Raw genomic sequence first — 26,591 nt, forward strand, 5'->3', positions numbered from 1 at the left:
TTTAGGTCAAAACAAATATGCTATTCTGATGAAATCAGTCTAGCAGTTTTTTTCGTGAGAGAGGAACAAACATCCATCTTCACTAACTTTAACATTTATGATATTAGTAGGCTGATAATATGTATTAAGTATAGTACCTACAGTTTTACGTTTATGAAGTTTAGTAGGAACGTATTATATTATATCTTCTTATACAGGGTGTCCCAAAAAGTAGTGATGAACGGAAGCTGGGAGGTAGAGGACCTAGAGGGCTATCCGAATCACCCCCATATATGTTATGCGATTTTTCGTATTTTCGGAGTTATGACGTTTTTTTCAATTTTTCACCTATCGCCGAGTACGATGATATTTTCACTCATGGTGACGTCAATTATTGCAGAAGATGCGTGATTTTTTTTTGTGTGCTAAGCTGAAAGATAGGCCAGTTCAGTATGGCAACATTTACTATCGTTAGATCTTTGAATGGAATAAAAAAAGAATTAAATGTCAAGGAAGATAAAATTACCCAGTATGTTCACCACTTCAAGGGCCCGTAAAAAAATAAAATCACATAAAAAAGTTTTCCGTTTGGCTTTTAAAAACTTGCTCTATCTATCAGGTAGCTACCCTGAAAATTTGATTTTATTATTCAGAAGGCTTCAATCGAAAAATTGAAATCTAAATGTGGTAAGTGCAAAAATTTTATTAACATGATGATCATTAAAACGAAATTAAAACCAATAAATAGGTGTTTAATTATCAGATTTTTTTAAATTACCCCGCTGTTGCTCAATGCAAGTGCGACATCACCTTAAAAAGTTGTCTTTTAAATATCAGAATGCCCTTTTATCATTTTTAATGGTTTCTTCTGCTACTATGAATTTCCGGGTTATTTCGTCCAAATTGTGGCATTCTCTCAAGTAGCCGAGGTCTTTTTAGTATCCCCGTTGAAACAAATTAATGGGGTTTAGGTCGAAGGACCGTGGAGGCCAGGCTTTAAGGCAGGCGTCACCGGCGCATGCGCAGGCTGCAACGACCAATCCATCTTTCAGGGTATCTTTGCCCTTTAGCCTGGCCTCCACGGTCCCCGGACATGAACCCTATTGATTTTTTTTCGTGGGGATATTACAAAGACGAGAGACTAACACAATTTGGACGAAATAACCCGGAAATTCATAGTAGCAGAAGAAACCATAAAAAATGATAAAAGGGCATTCTACTATTTAAAAGACAACTTTTAAGGTGATGTCGCACTTGCATTGAGCAACAGCGGGGTTATTTAAAAAAAAATCTGATAATTAAACACCTATTTATTGGTTTTAATTTCGTTTTAATGATCATCATGTTAATAAAATTTTTGCACTTACCACATTTAGATTTCAATTTTTCGATTGAAGCCTTCTGAATAATAAAATGAAATTTTCAGGGTAGCTACCTGATAGATAGAGCAAGTTTTTAAAAGACAAATGGAAAACTTTTTTTATGTGATTTTATTTTTTTACGGGCCCTTGAAGTGGTGAACATACTGGGTAATTTTATCTTCCTTGACATTTAATTCTTTTTTTTATTCCATTCAAAGATCTAACGATAGTAAATGTTACTATACTGAATTGGCCTATCTTTCAGCTTAGCACACAAAAAAAATCAAGCATCTAGCGCAATAATTCACGTCACCATCAATAAAAATCTCATCGTACTCAGCGATAGATGAAGAATTGAAAAAAATGTCCATAACTCCGAAAATACGAAAAATCGCATAACATACATGGGGGTGATTCGGATAGCCCTTTAGGTCCTCTACCTCCCAGCTTCCGTTCATCACTACTTTTTGGGACACCCTGTATATAAAAATGAATCGCAAAATGTGTTGGTAAGCGCATAACTCGAGAACGGCTGAACCGATTTCGATAATTCTTTTTTTATTATATTCCTTGAAGTACGAGGATGGTTTTTACGTAGAGAAAACGTAAATATGTACCACGGGCGAAGCCGGGGCGGACCGCTAGTTAATTAATAATTATATAATAACTACTTATTTAAATACAAAATCCTAGCGTCTTGCATCGCCTCCAAGCAAAACATTTCATAATTTTAGAACAACACCACATAATTTATTGCTTTTTACAATGTTCGCAACGCTTAAAATTATAATTAGAAATGTTAAGCAAAGTCCAACAATAAAACAGGTATAGTTTACTGTAACTGTTTTATAAAAAGCAAATAAATAAACGGTTAGTGAAATAAAATACGACAAAAAATTGTAGTTAGGTATGTAGGTACTTACTTTATTTTTTACCCCAGCTTCTCTTGTTTTTCATTTTATCATTTATATTGAGATAATATTACTACGTATGGAGGAGACACCACGAACAAAATCTGTGCTCCATTTTTTTGCTCTAACTAAGTTTTAAAAATTATTATTTAGTTAGGTACTTAACGATGAAAGTTATTCCTTTGCACTTTTCCGTATTATTTGTATTATTTGTGCAATATCGTAACACACACGAAGGCATGTTTGATGCGTTTCACTTTAAAACCATTAAAAAATACCGCTCAACATACGTCACATGAGTCATGACGTATGTTGAGTGGAACTTAAGTGATGTAGGCGGTGTCGTCTCCATATTAATATTATCTCAATGTTTATAGTACAAATTGTAATTTCAGGTTTGTTCAGTTATAGTTCATAAGTTATGCACGCGCACGTTCTAACAAATTCTTCATCTTTATATTAGCTAGGTATTAGTATTGATTTTACTGGTATTCCATCAAAATCCATCAAAATATTTAGCCATTTCTTGCTTTTCGTCTTTGTGATATATACAGTAGTATATTCAAGTGAAGGCTCCCACTTTCGGTTTAAAATATTTTGTCATAAAATTATGAAGTGGACAGCTTAGCTAGAGCTTTTTGTAATGGCGATTTTTGAGCGAGGCGATTTTAATGAATTTTCTGCTATTTATCAATGAAATTAATATCTATATGAATAAGACATATCTGCTGAAATAATTAGGTGTTATCTTTTGAGTTTCGTGCACCTAACGTATTTTTGGCGCCCTTGACGATCTGACGCCTATAGAGCAATCGCTTCACCAGCTCTACCTTGGAGCCGGCAATGATAATTGTTACATTTTTATTTTATCTATACTTAATAGTATTATAGAGCTGAAGAGATAGATGTTTAAACGCGTTAATTTCAGGAACTACTGTTTGAAAAATTATTTCTGTGTTAGATAGCCTATTTGTCGAGGAAGGAATAGAGTATATAGGCTTCCTCGATATAGGTAGGTATACATATCATCACGCTAAGACCAACAGATAGTTTATTAAATTGATCTGCTTATTTTTGTATACCTACATTTTACTACAAATACGTCAATTTTCAATTATCGCGAATCCCTTTTCTTTCAAAGGATGAACACAGAAATAAACTTTTAACCTACTTAAGTGATCTGATGTTGAAATGTGTAATGTATTAAGCATTATATTGTTTGATTAATACCCACTCAACATGTTTCACAGCTGATAGGGTTGCTAACTTAAAAAATAACCTTAAATATAGGTACTTAAATGGACAGAAGATAGGTATAGTTTATTGACAATTTTTAAATACCAGTGGTGAACACGGTCCTTAATGTGTGACATAATGACACACATTCTATTTTTATGGTAGTATATTATTATTAGTCTGTGCTACTACCTACTACATAACATTTTCCTAATTCTCATAATAGAAAACTAAAATATGTTCCTGAATAACACACACGATCAAATAAGATACATAGTTTAGTTTAAATATAAGATAATTTAATCACAATAACGCGCGTATGTTGTCACTAACAACTAATGAAATAATATAAAGTGGACGGTAGGTACTTAAGACGAAAATACTACACATTATTTTATTAAAAATACAGGTGGCAACTGGGATCTGGCAACCCTGCACCCACGCTTCATCGGATATTTATTTCACACACAGTACTCAATGGGCATTTTTAAATAAACCAAAAGTCTAATTGTATTTATGCTACCGAATTTAAATGTAAAATAAAAGCTTTCTGGCCGCGATTTATATCATATTGTCTTATTACAAAACTATTAGACAACATAGAAATATAATTCTTACGTTACAAACTATTGTATAAAATAACAATAGTACTTAATAAAAATAAAAACTAGTTTATTTTTAATACTTTTTAACCGCAGTCGAAGAAAAACTGCCAAATTTTTCTATTTCATTATTTTGCAATGCACGAAAATCATCAATGAAAACTATGATATCCAGATATCCTATCCACTGCTGACTGCATTACATTTGGAAATGCCTAGAAACTGAATAAGCTGAATTGGGTATCCAAAAACACTTAAATTTAATCACGATGAACTTGAACATTTAATTATATCCTACCGGGCATAAAAAGGAAGTATAAAGACGACATAAATATAATAAACATTGTCGTATATCGGAGAGCAGAAATATTTAAAAAATAAACGTAGGTACTTATAATACGTACTTCAGAAATCAGCACTAAAGAAAATCTTGATCGAATTAAGCTTTTCTTCTAACCACATGCAGACCCTGCGTAATCCATACTAATATTATAAAATATGCGAAAGTAACTCTGCCTGTCTGACTGTTACTCAATGACGCTTAAACTACTGAACCAATTTGCATGAGATTTGGTATGGAGATATTTTGATACCCGAGAAAGGACATAGGCTACTTTTTATTGCGAAATATGTACCACGGGCAAAGCCGGGGCGGACCGGTATTGAATAATATTCAGGTTGTTCGTTCTACATGCATAACTTCAGTTTTATAATTTCTTGTTAAAATAATTCAATTTTAAAAATTAAATCATTTAAATATAATATTTTATTATGATTACTTACATAATATAATTCTACGTTTAATTTTTCTATGTTTAATTTCTCGTTGCCTTAACGCATCAGCCTACAGGATTATTATATTTATAGTGTTGTGTCCTTCTTAACAATATACCTACCTAGGTATTTAGTTTTAAAACGTATTAGAAAATATAAAGCAGAGATAGAGAAATATACATATTCCAATTAATCTAAAACTCTATGTAAAGTCGCTCAACTAAGCATTTAACTTAGCTTATAATGTCAGAGGAAATTATTTATTTACTTTGTAAGATATAACTGTAGATTCGTAAAGCTTTTGAGACATTTCTAAGTATGGCTAAGGAAAACTTGGTGAAGCTTTTTAAATATTGATAAATGATAATATTAGGCTGCTTGATTAGAAATTGCTGTACATGAGCACTGATTTTACACAAAAATAAGAAAAGCTTATAAAAAATTTAGCATTCAAATTCATTAACATTGGCATTGGCATCAAATTACAGAGGCGTACTTCATTTTCTTGTTTGTTATACTTTCTTTATCATATTTTAGTGAATAGATTTTGATGGCTTTTCCTAATAAGGCCGTGTAAAGTTATAAAGGATACGCTAACCCCACTAATAAATTCCCACACAAAAGCCGGTGAGAACTGACCCTTAACGGTATGACGCGATCAAAAATACATCACACATTTCCGACCGGCACCTAAATTTTACATTACGTGAAACAACTTTAGTCACGTATATCCTCTGGCTCAGTACAGACTCCGTGGACAATAAACTTAAAATTCGAAATTTTAAACTCTCAGTGGAAACAATCAACTATAGCTGGCAACATTTCGCGAGTTCTGTTTCCCGTCATTTAAAATTTCGGCGGTTTTTCAACTTATCGGAAGTAAGTGCAATCTTTTTAAAAAGCCAGCATTCGTGCTAAAATTTGTGTTGTGTGAGTGTTCAAATGTGACTCGGGTAATGTATAATTTATTTTAAAGGCACACGGAGATTAATCGGGTCAAGTTTGTTGATTTTCACCAAATGCTTCATTATATTATTTCTTGGAATCTAGGCGTCAGCCTGACAAATCGTTCGAGTGTGTTTGAGTCGATTATAACGTAGAAATACATTAAATTGGGCTTGGCAGGACAGCTAGATTTTGTAAATATAGTTTTAGGCCCAACCTCAGGCGGGAATGTCAACATAATATGATGTAATCGGGAGCGAAATCTGCTATTTTCGGGATTGGAATCCGTTTTATAAAAGTATGTAAGACTCGTGATTCCTGAACGTAGGTTGACATCTATTTATAATCTGTGACCCTTGTGAAATCGTTGAGTCATGATAATACATTTCGAAATCACAGATACTGGCAAAAATGATGTAGAAATATAAGTGTTCGTAATTCGATGCCTGGAATAACATGCATATGCCTGGATAAATTTTCTGTGTCATTTAGCCAATACAAAGCCTATAAATTGCGTCAATCATGATTACCGACGAATCAACAAATGCTATATTTATGACATAAAGAATGTGGTGATTTCGCCAATATATGTATATATAATACATAATAGTGTAAACAATTTAAACATGATTCCAATTCTAATTGTGTGAAAATTTGAAATAAGATATCATTCTTACATTTTCTCGCATTTTCTGTAGGTTAGCTGTAATATATAATATGGATTAGTGGTCTTCTACGAAGCGTTTGAATTACCGCCAGATTTTATTTTGAAATCCCCGTTAGCATTATTTTAATCGTCAGGAATATAACTGTGGAATTTTATACATTTCAGTTTCACGATGAGCCTCATAAAAGTTGATTTTAAATATTTTTAAACACATTTATGTCTACAACATAAAATTAAATGTAAATCATTGTAGAAATTATAAATCTGTTGAATTTTTTGTTGTTACAAATCTAAGAATCGTAAATTACCTACTGATTGTAGTTACCTACCTAGGTACTTATATGTATATTTTGCTGTAAACTTGTAAAGCATAACTAAAATTGTTAAAAATTCATATCAACAAGAATTATTTATTCAGCCTAAAAACTATAGAGTATCTAACTAAAAACGTAAACTAAAAAAAATTGAAGCAAATTTCTACGTAAAACAGTATATTATATTACCTGTGGTAAATTATCATAAAATGCAATCAGTTCAACGGGAAAAGGATCAAATTACTCTTTAACAAACTGCACTAATGTCCAGCTGTAATAGTGTTGTGCAAAAATAAATCGGTTTATCGTTAGTTGATTCAAGCCATCTGTATTTAAGCATTACGAAAATATTTTGAATTGTTTTAAACGATTTATCGATTTTCATTCTTTCCAATATTGTCAGACAAAATATTTCATCGATTGTTTTTACTTGCTATGTGTCTAATTTATTATCGTATTATATTTTTAAAATAACGTTTTAAATTATTTTGCTTTGAATTTATTTTGTGACTGATAATAAAAAGCTTTCAAACAATTTTTAAAAATATGTTGCTGAAACATGAAACGAAAGGTAAATTGAAATGTAAATAAACACAATAAACTTCATAACTAACTTATGATAACATAACAACAATTAAACATAATTTGATTATAACATTAGATAACTCTATTCAAAAATGAAATATCCAATTTACTTGAAGGATTTGAAGTTGATTTGAAGTCAATGCGCCAGAAAAAAAAAGAATATTCAAAATCGTTCCAATTTTGAACTACTTTTTAGGGTTCCGTAGCCAAAATGGCAAAAACGGAACCCTTATAGTTTCGTCATGTCCGTCTGTCCGTCTGTCCGTCTGTCCGTCTGTCACAGCCGATTTACTCGGAAACTATAAGTACTACAGTGATGAAATTTGATGGGAATATGTGTTGTATGAACCGCTACAAAAATATGACACTAAATAGTAAAAAAAAGAATTGGGGGTGGGGCCCCCCATACATGTAACTGAGGGATGAAATTTTTTTTTTCGATGTACATACCCGTGTGGGGTATCAATGGAAAGGTCTTTTAAAATGATATAAAGTTTTCTAAAAAACATTTTTCTTAAAGTGAACGGTTTTTGAGATATCAGCTCTCAAAGTCGTAAAAAGTATGTCCCCCCCCCTCTATTTTTATAACTACGGGGTATAAAATTCTAAAAAAAAATAGAGGTGATGCATGCTAATTAACTCTTTCAACGATTTTTGGTTTGATCAAAGTATCTCTTATAGTTTTTGAGATAGGTTGATTTAACTGTAATTTATTATATTTGCTGCTACGGAACCCTTTGTGCGCGAGCCCGACTCGCACTTGGCCGGTTTTTATTCTTCTTTTAAGTGACGTGAGCGTTTATTCGTTGTCAGTATCAATAAGTGCGTTAAAAGTATTTATTTATTAAAAAAAGATACAAGCCTATATACCTAGAAGTACCTAACTATAAAACAATAAAATAACAAACACGAGGACAGAGGCACATGACCAACCGCTCTGTCTGCTGCAAATGGACCGTGAAAATACGCCATGTGCAATTGGTAGGAGCGTTCCAACGACGTGCATATTATTTATGACTATATCTATTATTCTGAAAAGGTCAGGAAATTATAATCAAGCACCAACGATTTTGATATCATGGGATAACGGAGATGAGAGAAGGTAAGACGATTCGTAACAAGTCGATCGCCCCGGCATCACCCGGTATAAAAATGTAAAAACGAATAACAACTGGCATAAGTTACTTATCACTCAAGAATAATGTAGCCTTCTACTGGTAGAAGAATAAAATTTGAACCATACTGATAGATTTATAAAATTTGAAGGCTAATAGCCCGTAAATAAAATTAGTCATCATTTTCTAAGTAAGATAATAATCGTTATCCACGTGAATTTCTTGAGCCAACTCTGACTAGGTACCTACCTAATTTGAGTGAAAGAAATGACAATGCGTCTTATGTATATTTTAGTTGTATAAAATAGATAAATTAAACTATATTTTAATCCTTACAAAATATAATATAATAATATGTATATGTAATCTATTAGACAAAAATCCACACAGAACAATCGCGCATTTACTAAATGTAATGATATTCACATTTCACATGAAATTTATTCCTCTTATAAAAAGACAAATTACTTTACACGGACTGACGAAAAAGTAGATAATCCTACTTCAGTATTATTATTTTTTAAACTAGAAAACAAATCTATCTATTCAGCCAATATATGTCTTCTAATGAACATAGGCCTTCCCCAAAGAATGCCAAAGTATGCGGTCATTGTATTCTGAATATATTCGTAGTATGCTAATTAGCTGTTACGTACGCTCAGATTGAAATAAAATTTCAATATTTTTACAATTTTAAAACACGCTACATAGTATTACGTGTACGTTGAAAACTGTGGTTGAAGTTCACCAGTTTGAAAGTGACTTCTGTCTCAATTGTTTTGTCAACAACATCAAATAAACCTTTCGACATTGGCTGAAATATTTTCTTAAACGTTTATAGTTTTAGCTGGTTATATTAACACTATTATAACACTATTACACTATTATATACTAACACTATTATAACATTCGCAATGGCACATAAAAAGTGCAGATAAATAAAACAATAGCTACAGTATTTTGTCTGTGTCTACTGCAAGTAACCAAAGAAAAGTGCTATTTAAATTCAAAATGCATTCATTTAAAGATATTCAGTACTTAAAAGCACCAATAAAATGTGCACGTAAGATGTGCAAGAGCAGCACATCTTGGTCAACGTCCTTACGTGGTCCTTACAGTAAAATAATAAAATTAAGAGGGAAGAATTTACAACAATTACACAATTGCGACATTTTGGCACGTTCAGTCATTTAAACATGTCCACATGATGATTATTGTATTTCTTATCCGATGAGAATTTAATACCTACACATTCGTTGTGAATGCTGAACAAATGTTTTTGTTTTTTACGCTAAGATAAATGACAGTTTTAAACGTGCGACAATGAATCGAGCAATGATGCTTTTTTTACATTTTCAAATGTACTTTTAACTGGTTTCATTATGTCAAAACAATTTAATTTTTGTGTGAATTGTTTGTTTCTTGTAGCCAAATGAGCAGACAATGTAGGTGAATGCATACACATGCCATCAAAAATATTTGTAAGTTCTCAATCGTACTCGTAAATAGTAAGTAAAATAAACGTGAGGAAGACCCTTACAGGCATCTTCAAGGTATTTAAATTTTAGTTAATCGCGAGAAATGCTGATAATTTTTTTCTCTCTTCTCTATCTCATTAACAATATGTTAGGATATTTTAATTATCCCGATGAAAAAGGTTTTGACTAGGTTCTTGTTCTATATGTTTTATTAATTCAACATCAAATAAATGAACTGATTGAAGGTAAACTTTTTGGAATAGCTATGAAGTAGGATGAGTCTACTTTTTGTCGCAAAACCAGTAAAAGTGAAAGATGGATTTTTTTACAAAAGCTAAGATAAAGTGGATCATAACAGCTGAAGGCCGAAAGCTTATTAGCGTATAAATATACGATTTATAAATAGTGAGTAAAATCGATGTACCTATAATGATACGTATAATGATAGTTATGCTAAATATTATGTAGATATTATTTATTTATTTATTTTATTTATGGAACACACAACAATAAATACACATATTACATTATATAGTATAGGATGACATTATCTAATTAATTGTATCTTATGTATTTATCAATTATAGGTGTACACAACATTCACATTAATAACACTTATACAAATAAACATAATCGAAAGAAAAACATAATCAATATACTAAACGCTACTGGAAAAACTGTGAATAATTTGATGCTTATACTGTGCGAGGGATCCGAAAAATATATCAAGATCTGGTAAGAGCATTATTTGTTGGTTATAAGTAGCACACAGTCTCGATAATGGAGCATGTTTGCCTAGGTTAGTTTTGCAAACTGGAACTTAAAAAAGGTGTTTTACCGGTTTTCTGGGAAGGCGATACGGTATCTGAAAAGCGATGTTAGAAATAATGTCATCGCAGACAACAGTACCGTTTACACATTTATGGAGAAATAGTAAATTATGTAATTTGCGACGGTCACGTAACGAAATCATTTAAAAAAAATCTAAGTGTGATATACCTCGAGAGGTAAAAGCCAAGTGTCTCGTAAAGGAACGCTGAATAGATTCAATACCTACGCTGCGAATGTACGGCATAGTAGGGATTCCATACCACACAAGCAAACTCGAGGTGACTGTGAACCAGAGAATTATATAAAACTATTTTAGTTGATGTCTTAAAATGCGAGTCATGTCTATTTATTAATCTATCTGCGGAAATTTATATCAAAAAGAGTAGAAAACTTTCAGTAACTTTATCAGCAAGTCGTACCTACTGGCCCTTAAGCTTTTTATTTTCATCCAATCTTCATAATAGACTTATAACATAACTACTCAAGTTTTTTTTATATAATAGCGGGAGTTTACCCTAATCCCGGGACTTGACCCATATTCCATTTCTCAGAAGCACGGTGCACGACAGAATATCTACTGAAATCCTTGTCCTACATAGATACTAATTAATTGAGAAAGCGGACTGAACTCTACATAAATAACTGTTTATAAATAGCACAATTAACTGATAATTTATATTTAAGTTTCACGTTTAGTTCGTAGTATAAAGAATTTTTTATAGGAATTCATAGTGATATTAAAGGAAATAATCTCAAACTATTGCGTCGAACTGAAGAATTTTATTTCCGTATTTTATCGAGGAAGGCTTAGGCTAGTTTTATTATAACATCTAGCAACGATTAAAAGGATCAGATCATCAAGGCAGTGTTGTCTAGAGATCTTTGAATCTAAATTTATCTATTGAAGATAGGATACTGGCTGTTTTGAATATATCATTGTAGGAATAAATTTCTTGGCTCTACGTTTATGTGGTAGAAAATATGAAATAATTTCGTTGAAGTAACATATGATAATTCAGAATAATACAAACATTTGCAAGATCTCGTAAAATCAACGAAACTACTAGCAAAAGTTATCTTCATATCTCGTACATTAGGATGTATTTATAGACCACGCATGCGCGGTAATCTGACACTATAGTAAAACATGAATCATTGATATGAACTGTCAATTTTTGTCTCTAGCAAGTCTAGACTGTACTTTTTGTTTGAATTAAATTATTTTACAGAAATAATTTATTTTACTCCAAGCTCTATTTCCTAGACGTCGCATGAGTAATGAAGAAAAAATAGTTTTCCTAAAATTTAAACTTAAAGAGTGCTTCTCCTTGCGTCAGTAATATAATTTTTACTATACCTACTATATGAAAGAAAAATGCTTATAAACTCGAAACCAACAACTTTTTTATTTATGTAGATGTTTACAAGGATTCATATTGAAGGTCATATTTGAGAACTACGAGCTTTTATTAAGCTACTAATAAAAGACTAATCGTTCTCGTTGGCTACTGATCTAGCTTTATACGTAACATACATTTTAGTGATTAAGTACATTTCCGAAGTCCATCTAATAGTTTATATTCAAATTCAATGTTAACATTTCAATATTTTGATTTGAATCACAGATCACAGAAACTAATTTGAATAGTTCAACTCTGTAACTGTCGAGTCGTTGTCTGAACGCCTAGCCTGTCTTGACGCTACAGCATATAAAATGACAAGGCGTGGCCCAATACGTAATGCCTCATGGCAGTGTAAAACGCCTTCTAGTTTGAAGTAAAAGATCCTGGGTTTATAATTAGTTACATTTCTTCGACATTGCTGATCCAGTGTAGATTTGTGAACTTATGTCTTACTAGCGGTCCGCCCCGGCTTCGCCCGTGGTACATATTTCGCAATAAAAAGTAGCCTATGTCCTTTCTCGGGTATCAAAATATCTCCATACCAAATTTCACGCAAATTGGTTCAGTAGTTTAGGCGTGATTGAGTAACAGACAGACAGACAGAGTTACTTTCGCATTTATAATATTAGTATGGATAGAATAGCTTTTTACAGCAAGAGGGCTACTTAGTACTTCGCATTACGTGTAGAACAAGTTGCATAACATCACTATTAGACGCATTAGGATTAGAATCTTATTTTACTCAAATTAAAGTGATATTTTTTGTACTAAAACAATTTTTCCATCATACGTTGTAAGTTTCAACTAGCCTCCGTGAATATAAGCAAACTCAAATTCGGTTAGTAGGGCATGCACCATTAATACCACCACTTAGCAGAACGAATAAAGCAGTGTCATAAATGATTTGTGCATATGATTTAACGTCACTGTAATACACTTTGTAACAAGCTAAATTATAATAGTAAATATCAACATTGGGATTTAGTGCCAAGTTTGATGTACTATTAATATGTCATGTTCAGGAATCTGTTGATTTAACAGTGAGGATCTTAACTTGGCTGTGGATCGAAATTGGTTCTTGACTGCAAACTTTCTTTAAAACCTGCCATGTAAAATTAAGCTTGATTTCAAATCAAATTTGATATTGCCAGGGAGGGTCGGGAGTATTGTTTGTTGTTGGACATCTTTCTTAAAAAATAATGGTCACAAATCGAGAGTCGAGTGTAGTGATTACGCATAATTATGCTAATCAGCATGAGCTTAATTAAAAGACTTCTTTTGTATGGCAATTCATGTTCCTATTGAGGATACCGTGGGATCCTGCTTATGTTAAGGTCACTTACAGTCATTATCTGTCTGTTGTCTCTTATTATGATTTGTTATCCGACACCTGTCAACGTGTGTCAACCTACATCTTAATTGATTTATATAACTTTACTTTATAAATAATTGGTTTCTATTAAAATTCTCGCATACATTGTATTAACACGTACCAGTCAATTTAACAACGCAAAAATCTCTGGCACTAATTGCTCCGTGTAATTTTGTATGGTGTAGAGTATTATTTTGACAAACCAGAATATTATGCCTATAAAAGTATAAAGGTTATAAGAATTTTAAGTTTAAAAAGTCTGAAAACCAGCGTTGGTTAATTTTCTCGAGTTTTGGACACAAATAGCTAAGTTTCTGCCTTTTGTTATATGGATTCTATTAAATACTTTTTACGTTACTTAAATTCATAATGCAATAAGTAGGTACCTAAGTCCTAACCCAAATCGATTTCAATCAAAAAACAAGTAGGTAATGTAACGATTTAATAAAAAGTCTCGTAACAATGCTCGCAAACATAATATTTTTACTCACTACGTGTCCGCTATTAATTAACATCTGCACAGATGTTAAAAATCAACATGATGTTTATCGTCTTCAAAATCTCGCATTGATACTCATTAACATTATTATTTATCATTGAAATGATTAAAAATATTCAGTATATTTCCGTAACATCTTCGTCCTCTGGCGTCGTGGGGCTGAAAATAACATTTTTACAACAGAATCGGGACTAACACCATTAATTAGATTTAGTGTGAACGTTTGGATTACGTGTAAGCGATCGCTCGTAAAATACGGATATAGATTGTGACGTCATCAATTATGGCGCGAAAAACTGAATTTATGCTCTTATTGAGATTATGCACTCAATTTTATAGTTTTTAGAGGGCCTTGCGATGAAATTTCGTTTGAAAGAGGTTATTATCGACGAAATCTATTAACTTTTTTCAGGAATTTACTTTCAATTATATTTTGATGTAGGTAGATAAGTACCTGTTTTATATTGACATACGTTTGTTTACAGTTCATTATTGTAAATTAAAATTTATTTTTTTCTATAAATATTGATTGCCATAAGGTTATGTGTTCTTAATGTAATCAAATAATGTATTGATCGGTTGATGACATACCAGGAAGGCATAAACAGTGAGGTGACCTTGTCTAAAATAACTATGCAACGATACATTTTACCGAAATTCGTTATTCCACTCGAATATTTCAAACTAGAGTGATGGTTGTTTACATTTCAATGCCTTACATCAAGCGCATTACGTATTACAAATATGTATTTACTTGCTGTAATTAAAGGTTTTATAAAAAAAATTTAACTTTGAATTGTTATAAGTGGTAACACCAATTATATTTTGTTCATGATGTCCTATATAATTTTACATATTTATGCACTTTTGATTTATTTCACGAATGTAATTAGTGGGTGTTAATCATTATAGTATTTCCTGCTAAAATACTTTACTGCGAAACGAGTATTTATAGAGTCACCTAGCTTCTATCACACTTCTACGTTTAAATATTTTATTGCATTCTACTAGTTTACCGCGCAATTGAACGGAAAAAGGAAAAAAAAACATTACGTAAATAATTTAATTTAAAATTAATTAAAATTAATAATTAATTAATTTATTTATTATTTAATTAATAACATTACATTAACATTAACATTAATTTGTCTGTGGTTGAATAGAATATTTTATTTAAACGAAAATGCAAGTAAAAATATTATTTTTACCGCTTTATTATTATAGATAAATATAAACAATGCACATAAAGTAAAATACAATCGCTAGGTTTAACAATGCTATTGTAAAATAAATATAAATAGCTATAGAACTGTTTAATGTTTATATTTGAAAACGAACAACTGCTTTAAACACTTTTAAGTTAAGACCTAGTTGTAATATTGTTTTATTCTATACCTATATGCTTCGTTTATTTTTGTTCTTTCTTCGTTGTTATATGCAATTTAATTCCTCGAAAATTTAACTACCTATTGTTTACCATGGTAGTATAGTTGCAGTGTAGTGGTAATATCAACCGGGATAAAGAATAAACAATTAAATTTAAAAATGGTTTTCACATAAAAATATATTGCATTTCAACTGGTAATCAATCTTCTGAATATACCTACCTATAGAGACTATAAATTAATCAACACATTTTTACCATTAAAAACTAATCAAAGAACCTGAAGTGCCTGAATGCTCGTTTAAATTCTAAATTTAAATTATTAGAATAGCTGTTGTTCAGAAAACAAATTAGGCGGGAAAACAAAAGAATCACAATGGCTGACATTTCAGCACCTGTCAAACTCTGTCCGCGCGTTAATAGCGGATGTTGATAAATTTGTCTGAAAACTCACTTAACATTTAAAATGTAAATCTTTGTACTGATATTATCTGACATTATTTCTATCAAGAATTTTTTATATATCTGGATCTATATTTTAATAGTAGGTAGGTATTCAATGCTCTATCGAAGTAAATTACACAAAATATAAAAATATGAAAAGCATAAAAAAGTACGAGCGCACGCAGAAAAAGTATGCTGTCGTCAAAATATCCAATTTTAAATTTAAGAATATATTCCAGGCCTCTAGTTCAAATATCATATCACGCGGACGGAAAAGTATTTCATCTAATTATCATTTGACGTCTACGAAGTAGGAGCCAACTGACAGATGACAAGTCGAATAATTTGTCATACCGGCTGCAAACGTGGTGTCAAATAAAAAAAAAGTAACGCGTCCCTCTGGAGAAATGTAAAAATTACATTTTAATTTTATTTTATTGGCAACATTAAGAATTTTTTGACGATGTACAACAAAAAATGTGATATTAATGATAGTAGGTACAACGTTCTTATGCTTATTAGTCTTATTACCATTATCATGATTACCTCCCTGTGTGCTTTTCACAGCTCATTTTTGTTAGACTCAGGTGTGACATCACACATTTTTCTTTCACTAAATTTACTGGTAAATGAATTAACATAATTTTAAATGTCATATTCTCGCTAAGATACTATTTTATTTGTGTTATTATAAGTAAAGACGCTAATAAAATAACAGTGCTCTACAATTATTTGTCTAATTTCCAATCCTTATAAAAACCGTTATCGAAACTGTGCCACAGATAAACTACAGTATACCAACACACAGCATCAATATTTCCCAATTCATGTACAAGGACGCTCGCTTGTCCTCGACACGGCCCCGGGACTCGGGCAATGAAGGACGTCCCGGCCTGACCTCTAGCGAGGCCTCCGGGGACCTCGTCCTTGAGGTCGAGGCCAGGCCTTGGATCTAGGGCCGTAACCTTGGGTCAAGGTTCGCTTGTGACGTAGGAAATGCTTTCAGGGATATTGTTTATGTTGTATGGATATAATATTATTATGTTATTGATTTTATGTATTTTATTGACGAATTCTTTTCTGTTAGGTCTGTAGTTAGATTTACTTTCAGGTAATTTGGTAGATTTTGTACCTCTAATATGTTTTTATGTTGTATTTTTTCGTTGACTTCCCCTTTTCTCGATATAAGGTATAAGCGCTGGATGAGATTAAGGGGGGTTAGGCGGTCAGCGAAAATTCAGCTATTCGGGCCTGAGGTAAGCGGTGAGGGGGTCCGCGTTTAGTATGGAATCAACGTGCTCGAAACTGAAAATCGTAAGCGCCATTCACATTTTTATCAAAAAGTGAATGAAAATATTTAGTATTTTCTAAATCTAAAACAGTCACGAAATCGAGAAGGTAAATACCTATGTATTTGTGATTTTATACGAATTATTATCGTAAAATACAGTTGTAATGAGAATTTATATGATATTTTAGAGGTAACTTCAGGATTTTTTTTTATCGAGCAAAATTTTTCCAATCGTGTTTTGGAAACAGTCATCCCATCACACATACGTTCTGTAATACATATTAGAAATTTCAGTGCGAAAAAACTTCAATATTTTCAATTATAGCTCATAGAAAACAGTCCATTTTTCCGTTTTCACCTACTAAGGGCCCTTAAGACAAAAAGTACTTACAACAAAAATGCTTATTCATAGACCTAATTAATATAACTAATCAAAGGAATTTAATCAAAGAACAATACTAATTATTGCAAGCTGGCCAGTAATTGCCTACGATTGTCAATCATAGCGGGCGGCGTGCCAGGCCACCTGCCTCCACCAATCAGAGTATAAACTCGCTTTTTAACATTCCCTCTTATTTTAATTAAATTATTTCTTGGGCAATGTGACGTCAGATTGATAGGTAGGTATTTTTATGCTGGCAACACTCGATTTATGAGGCTTGATAGACGAGGTGTGATTCGAATTGGTTCAAAGTAATTTAAGCATTTGTCTTATTGGTGAATTAATAAAATACCAAAGAACTCGATAAATTATAAATTGGTGAGCTTTTTTAGTTCTAGTGTCAGTGTTAAGCTGGTTAGTCTAGCTGATTATTTTATGGGCATTTAAATACTTGTTCAAAAAGATATATAGAGTATCTTACGTATGTATATATGTATGTATGTATATATGAGTTTGAATGAAAAGTAATTTATCAAAATTTACATGAATCTAAAATATAAACTAAGTTCGTCCTTAGATCTGTCTTTAGTTGCCCCAAAAGATTTTATTTAGATACCTAGTGCCACAGAATAGCTTACAGTACTGGTAGTACTTAAATTAACCATTAATTACAATTATCTTCTTCGTCAATCTAGACATAGAGATGATAGAGATCAATTATTTTAATGACCCAATTATTTAAACACTAATTACAATAAATACGTTGATTACAATAAATGTACCTGTGAGTGTACCTGTGAGTAAGAAAAAATAAATAAATGATGAGCAAGTAAAAAATGGGAACTATGCGGGTTTTTCTTTCACTACGCGCGCTACGAAACCGTAGAGTGCCGTAGGCGGGAGAGCCTTAGAGAATTTATGAATTTATTTATTAATATTTTGCACTCTTTGCATAATATTATTCGAAACTTTTACTTTTACGTATGTATATTATTATTTTATTGTGTAGAAAAGAAAAGTAGAATTTTTCAAAATACGGTAGGGATTGTGAACAGTAGGTACTTACCTAGTTTTTGGGAACATCTAACTATAAAAATATACCTGGCTAGACAATACCTACTGTAACTTTTAAGTTTTACTTTTACATAAATATTTAAAACACAAAAATAACAATGAAGTTGGTAAGCCACTAGATAAAAGAGGTTATAAGGAAATAAGTTTCTTATTTGTATTAGAACGAGTGTTGCTGCTTTTTTTCCCTATTTCGCATATTGGGTGCTTATATTTGGTCAGGAAAAAAGGGTTACCTTCAAAAAATAATCAATATTATACTAGTTCAATAGTTCGTAAGAATATTATTATCCTTAGTGCATTAGTGTCTTTATATTGTCGCACATGTTGTATTGTATTTATTCTGTTTGTTATGCTTCGTCGTTATTAATTACGATGTAAAATAGAGCGAGAGTGATTTAGTGAGCATATTATGTATATTGTAATAACGTATGCATTATTACTTTCTATTTGTGTGGTAGATACCAATCATAGGTACCTAGTTAATTAAATAATGAATTGTAACAATGCTTGCAAATATTAAAATTCGGAATAGAAATAAAAATATAGTTGTTATAAGAATATTATTTTATGTATTGTGAATGTTTCAATAAAAAAATCATTGTTTAATTTATAACTTATTTAATTGAACCTGATTCATTTTAAAGAATTAAAATTAAATAATTAAAGCAGAGGTTGTTCTCAGACTTTTTAAATACCTAGTGTATTATTTGTTTAAAATATTCAAAAATGTAATCCCATGTGATTGTTATTTGGAATTATCAAAATTTCTACGTACAGAAAAAAGCGGGAATTCGTTTTCAAATAAAAATGCGATACCATCCCGCCAAAACCGTGCCATCTGGCAACACACATCGGAAATTACGTTGTTTTTAATTAAACTGGATACCGACTGCGAACCACAAAACCGAGTCGTAAAGTATAGGAAGCATTAAATCAATTATTATACTGTTAAATAATTACAAAAGTTGTTTATTGAAACCTACGTGTTTATCTAGTCATCCTGCGAATATTAGCAAATATTTGCGTGGGTCAGGGTAATCTTTTGATGTATGATGTTTAACCGTTTATTTATCGTTTTGTACAGTGTTGTTTTACAGTAACGAATATAACCTATTGCCAAATTATTAGAGTTATGTAATAAGTACCTCATTGGAATTAGGTTTTTAGACCACACATAATATGTAAAATATACGTTATCTTCTTTCGTTTTATAGAATTTTTTGTTTTCATATTCTGTGAAATTGCCCGCATCACGTCATATCGTTACGAATTTAATCCACGGATTTTATCTTAATCTTAACTAAGAGATATTTCGATGCTCGCTTAGAAATAACCTTAGTAAGTTTTAGTTTTTCATATACATAGTACGATTATGGACAAATAGAATGTACGATTTACGATTCTTTAGATCGAAATGAAAATCGGATGACGAGCGCGAACGAGGAACGTATGGTAAAAACCATGTAAAACTAAGTATAATTCTGCATGTCATGCACAATGCAATCTAAAAATTCAGAAATGTGTGGGAGAGCATTTCCGATATCTTTCAGTTATTTTAAAATAGTAGAAGTCTATTTCTTTTTAGCATCCTTACATTCTGTTCGCTGCCAACTGTGACACTATTTTAAATTTTAATCCTACATTACAAAGGTCTTATGTCAGCAATCTTCATTCATACAATTTCATAATTAATTGATGTGTTAATTGCTAACAAATGAATGTAGTAATATAATCAATTACTGGGCAAATTGCCACCATGCTGACAATGTGAGATGATGGCAGATTATATATTATTAGTGGTATTAACAATGAAGTATTGGAAGTGATTTTATTATAGGTAGCAATACTATTTAATGAATGAAATAGAAATGGGGTGGAAAGCTTACTCGTAAAATCACGTTTTTTGGTGGAGCTTTATAGAAAGAAAGATTAAAATACTTGTATATTACCTAAGTAGGTACCTACGTGTGGATTTTGAAACTATGTAGATAAGTAAGTTATTATAAATTTTGAGAAATATTATAGGTACAATTATTATTCTATTACAGGAAACAGTTAATTACCTTTTCTGTTTATGATATTATGAGATCCGGCTGCAGGATTAGTGCGTTCATCGTTTATTTTTTGCAAAAACCCAAATTTTATGTATGTATATTTATAATTAGGAGAATAGATATCTACCAGGTTGCCTATCAAAATTTGGCCGCTAGTATTTTTAATTTTATGATTGGCCGGATCTTAGACTATGAGTGACTTTAAATAAAGAGTAATGGAGTTAGGGGATGGTTGAATCGTAAAAAGTCAAAACTGATTAATTAACGAGGAAACACCTGTACCAACATCAACATGGATGCAGTTATTTGTGGTTAATTTACAACCTTTCATTATCTGCTAATCCCTAGCCAAGTGACTAATCCAGAAACATAAAATATGTAAATTATTACTAGATTTTACTACGAACGTGTGGTACTTGATTACCTATAACTAGGTACCTACTACTATTAAACTCAAACTCAAACTCAAACATTCATTTATTCAATTAGACTACTATTTAGTAGCACTTTCGAATCGTCATTACATAAGTATTTTTAACATTTACCACCGATTCGGAAAGCAGTATCTATGGAGAAGAATCGGCAAGAAACTCCATAGTTGCTCTTTTAAATCATGTCAAAATTACATAATATGTAACTTATATCTAACTACATAATAATATATCATAATATGCCAAAGAACTGTCCTGTGGTTTTTACGCGATAACCCTCCATGGGTCTTTATCGTCTATATATTCCTGAATACTGTAGTACGCTCTCTGAAAAATGTACTAATTTTTTATATAAGTTTTAAATTTAGAACTACTAAACTCTAAATCTAATTAACCTTTCAAATCATTAATCAACATAAGTAGGTGTTTATGAAATGAAGCGCTTATCATGTTATTATTGCAATTACGTATTATAAACGTGAAAGTTTATTAGGATGGATGGATGTATGAAGGTTTGTTCCTCTTACATGGGAAAACTACAGAGCGGATTTTGACAATTCTTTTGGTTGTATGGAGAATTTTTTTTTATAGAGTCAGTAGTTTTTATGTACTTGACGTTGACTATAAATATACAATTAGTGTAACAGAAAAAAGTTATCCTTTTCGTTTTTAGTTTTCTTAATTTTTTTAAAATACTAGTCTTCAAAAGATGCAGTACTAACACCATCTAGCGGAAATTCGCAGAAACTCTTGATCATAAACAGCGCCATCTATTATCGTGACACGATTGCATCTGAACTTATACTCCAACCGTCGGAAAAGATCCACATAAACGCCTGAAACGATATTCAGAGATATTTATGCTCAGCAACATGAACTTGGTAGTCCGAAAATAGTTCAGTTTGACATATGAACGGTCGCAACATGTAGTTTTTTATTTTTCATGGCTTTCTTTGGCGAATTATCGCTATAAAACTCTTTTTACGTGTTACTATAGATGAAATTCAATATGGATTCAGGGTAAATATGAGGTTTTGAGCTTGCACGACCGTTATGTCTAATTTTTGAGCCCGTACTGTTTTGTTTTGAAATTTATAACCTGTATGCGTTTGGTGTTTTGTTGCTAATACGATGAAAGTTATGACAATAAAACATGTTTAAATATTATATGTATCTATCTATTTGTTGAATGGCCACTGGAAATATGAATTAAAGATTGCTTGCGATAAAATGTAACTCTATTATTACAAACAATAAGAAAACTACATAGGTACAACGACAAAGTTTGTAGAAATTATATTTAGACTCAAAAATAACAAAGAGGAATAAATAGCAAAGTTAGACAAAATAGCGGTAGATGCGTAATTCCGAAAATAAATTTATCTTATTAAATTCGAGCGGATATTATACAAAACTCGACACGTAATATAATGAAGCTAATGAAAATAAAAATAGTGTAGTAACAAGTGTATTTATGATATCTGAATCGCTGCCATGATAATACTTCGAATGAAAGTGCCATTAATTTTTTTGGATGACGTAAAAGCCTTTCCAGACAGACAAGAATTCTTTTAGCATGATTATTCACTACTTCATACTTGCTAATATAAATCATGAATTATGTGGAACAAAGAACGTAGTATTTTTATTTAGTGATTTGAACAATGGGACAATTTGTTGAATAATGAATTACAGGCATATAAAGTTTGCTTTTAATTTTGTTACCGACAATTTATAAAGCTGTTTCACACATATTTGAAAGCTCTAAAGGCAGCTGTAGGTTAAGCTTTGATTTTATGAATGTAAGGGTAATCAATCGAGAGATTGCTCTTAAAAAAAAGATTGTTTTATATCTACTTATAATTATTATGTCTACCAAAAAATATTTAAAGATATGAAATCGTACGTATGTGTCAGTTTAATGGGTCTAAAGTGGTTTTCTTGATTGTTCAATAGAATAAGATCGGTATTAGAATAATTAAAAGACTATGGAAAAGATACCTTATTTCTTTTAAATTATTTCAGAGGAAGCGGAAAGAGACTGGGCGATTCCAGCGACCCCTGTTGGTACATCGACTCGGCCTACGCTTCGTCGTTAAAAGTTTCTCTACGACTACCTACAAGACAGTTTTTAGAAGGTAAGTTCGTCTACTTATTAATTAAAATGACAACGTTGTTAAACTAATACCTATTATATTCAATATATTTGATATAGGAATAAATAACAGCGGTATCAATTAAATATTTTCAGAGCTATATCAGCCACGGTTTCAACAGAGTGATCTTAAAAGATTCGTTATGGGTATGTTTGTAATGAACCCATGATCAAAGGAATGCTTTGATAAGACCCTGTTGTTGATCCTTGTGGTTAACCGTTTAATTCGTGTCGAATATCATGTAATTGCATTTCCTTTATATGTTTTATTATGCATTATTAATTTAATATTTCACGCATGATCCCCCTGTGAAGTTATTTTTATAATCAGCGCCATCTATGAATAGTTTGAAGAATCACTATTATGCACATCATGGCATTAAGTGTTTTGTGATTGACAACATAGATGGCGTGGAATACGTTTCATAGCTTTATGAAAAATGAAAGCTTCCTCATACGATTTTTTGTTGGATTTTCATATCATCTCTTGTTTTATTGTAGCTTTTTCGGATGTTTTTTTATGTCATAATCGGCAAAGACGATCAAGGGTCGCCTGATATTAAACTCTGCTACCGTCCATCAGTAGTAAATAAATATTTTATTCGTAACATTTTTCAGGTAAATTTTAGGATGAATGTAATTTTAGTAACTAGGTACTTAGTTTTATATTTTACACTATTTTGGATCTGTAAATTAAAATCAAAAACTACTATTGCTCTACCTACATAGGTATTTCATCTATTATATTATACTTCATAAATTATATTGAACAATTAGGTATCCTTGAACAAAATGAATTACCCTATTAACAAAATTTAAAATTAAGCCAATATAAAAACTTATATTTTGATGCTCAATAATATAAAGTTTATTTTTAGCGAGCTGACGTCATCATCTAAATGTTTTATGAGGACAGGTGTAGGAATTTTGTTATTTATAAATGTCATAATATTCCTATTTTATTTTATTTTCTTGGTATTATAAATGGTTAATATTTGAAACTGATGCAAGGATTAAGTTCAAGGCAGCGAGTTTATGTATTTTTTTATAACATTAAATGCTGTTTTTAGTGGAAAAGTACATGAATATTATTGGATCTTCAAATTTTATTATAGTTATACTAGTTAAAGTTTTATTACTGGGATTTGTAACAGGCAAATAAAACAAAATGTAGATAATAATATTAATAGGAGATTCGTCTAGCCTGGTAACAGAACATAAAATATAAACTACAATGAAGATAATCATTACCTACTTCACACACCTTATGAATATATAAAAATAAAAAAAAAAATAATAAAATTATATTTATTTGCCAAAAGAAGGTTATTAAAGTAGATATATACAGATTATGACAGCGGACCCCGCACTAGGCACAGCCTGTCTCGCGGGGTCATAAAACGATTTGGTATACAATAAAAATGGATGTTCATATAGGGTCCAACACGTCCAACATATTATTTTTATTTGAATATACCTATAAATACTACAACTATTTTTCTGTTGATGATACCCAAATGATACCACATGATACCTACCTAGTCGAAAAACAAATTAAAACAACAACATAACAACTTGTCAGTTGTCACATATTTGTTATTTGCATGACGTTTTGACAAACAGCTGGTGCATATTCAGATCAAATGCACCTACTCTCATTCGTTTAGAATTACTAAATACTTACCTAGGGCATTTAGAATATAAATGTAGATTTTAGTTTCCGGTAGGAAAAGAGGTGGCAACAGCAGACTTTAGGATGAATGACCGATGAATTACGATGACATATTTGGGCAGAATTTGTGCTTTTCGTCTCTTTAATTTTCCATTTATTTTATTGAATATTATTTATTATACTTCTGGCTCTGAAATTGAAATTTCAGAAACCGTGATTCTTGATAATATTAAACTTTTAAAATAAATATCTGTCGAATACATTCCTATTTCATACTAACAGATTCTTTTCATCCACCCGAAGGTACAGGCTGAAGTTAGCAAACAGATAAAATTTAAAATATCAATTTCAACCTTGTCAAATATAAAACAATCACAGAAAACAATATAGCAGTTAGCAACGATTGAACTTATATATTATACACACGTTATAATAATATCGTTATAATATAAAAGTAACACATGTCCGCGATTCATCCTCTTCCACAATTAGCAATGAATAAAAAAATGTGATAGGAGCATTCAAATAAAATTCTTAACATAATGTATTTTATTTAGAGAGGGTTGAGCTGAGCATGTATAACGTAAAATAATGTTTAGTGTTGTGTGGGCGACGTTATATTCCTATACGTGAGTCACGGGTCGTTTGCAATAAATATATATTTGTTGATGGATCTTTGGGTGGTATTTATCAAATGACTTTTATAAACTACTAGCTTACCCGCGGCTTCGCCCGCTCTGTCTAAAACCTAATAAATTATATACTAAAACATCACTCTATTTATAAAACCTCTTAATGAAACCGTATCAAAATCCGTTGCTTAATTTTAAAGATTTAAGCATAATAGGGACAGAGAAAGCGACTTTGTTATATACTATTTATTGATTCAAAACACATTACGATTGTACGGTGCAACCGCACAGAGTGCAAAATCATCATTTTTGTATATCACAGCATTTTCATTTTTCATATAGCATTAGTTCACATTAAAACGTCGCGAGCCGCGTACGTATGTAACTCATTACAGCATAGCAATAAAATCATATTATTTAGCAGCTTAGTTTTATTAGTAGCAGCAGCATCCCAGGTGTACGAACCATAGTCCGTACATCTTTATGGTCCTTCGAGCTTAACCGAAAGCAGGACCCATTCGCGTGTGTTAAATCGTGTAGTGGGAACTGCCACGTAAGTTCCAGCAGCAGCGGTGAGTCCACAGCTTTTTACCTATACTATCTATCGAAGCGAAGTAGCATTTTCATCATGGAAGATCTAGTAGCTAACCAAAACATGATCATCGGAGCGATGGAAAAACTTCAAATCAATTTTAAGAAAGACGGTGTCGAACGCAAGACCCCGGCTCATATTAATAAGCGATTAAGTGTGTTAGATTCTTACTGGCAAGAATTTCAATGCAATCATATTAAAATATGTGAATATGACGATAAATCGCATGAATATTTTAGCAATAACATTTATAAGCGAACGGCCGATTTTTATCATGAAACGCGGTCTTACATAATGCGGCACTTGCCAGCGGAAAGCAAGGAAAGCCCTATAAGACCTGCAACACCTGGCTTATTGTCTCAGCCGGGAACAAGCAAGCAGCAACAGGATTTAAATCCTCAGCCATCA

The 26,591-nt window shown here is 31.5% G+C and overlaps 1 protein-coding gene across 2 annotated transcripts in view; it reads left to right on the forward strand.

Annotated features, from left to right (window-relative positions):
* The first annotated feature begins 5,579 nt into the window (after positions 1–5,579).
* The window catches only part of cher (filamin A protein cher), an 82,722-nt gene continuing 61,710 nt past the window's right edge, over positions 5,580–26,591 (forward strand). Inside the window, exons 1-2 of one of the 2 annotated variants that reach the window (XM_090115840.1) lie at positions 5,580–5,742; positions 23,158–23,270. Coding sequence is in view for 1 of the 2 variants with exons in the window: in XM_090115839.1 (XP_089971965.1) it covers positions 22,130–22,152; positions 23,158–23,270 (136 nt within the window). In the remaining variant the exon portion in view is untranslated. Of the gene's footprint in view, positions 5,743–22,073; positions 22,153–23,157; positions 23,271–26,591 lie in introns of those variants that run through there. The other variant, XM_090115839.1, reaches the window with a different exon arrangement.

This window comes from Colias eurytheme, chromosome 24 (assembly GCF_061535395.1).
Source record: "Colias eurytheme isolate Ceu_HAF_F1 chromosome 24, ilColEury1 Martin Lab GWU primary, whole genome shotgun sequence".
Lineage (NCBI taxonomy): Eukaryota > Metazoa > Arthropoda > Insecta > Lepidoptera > Pieridae > Colias > Colias eurytheme.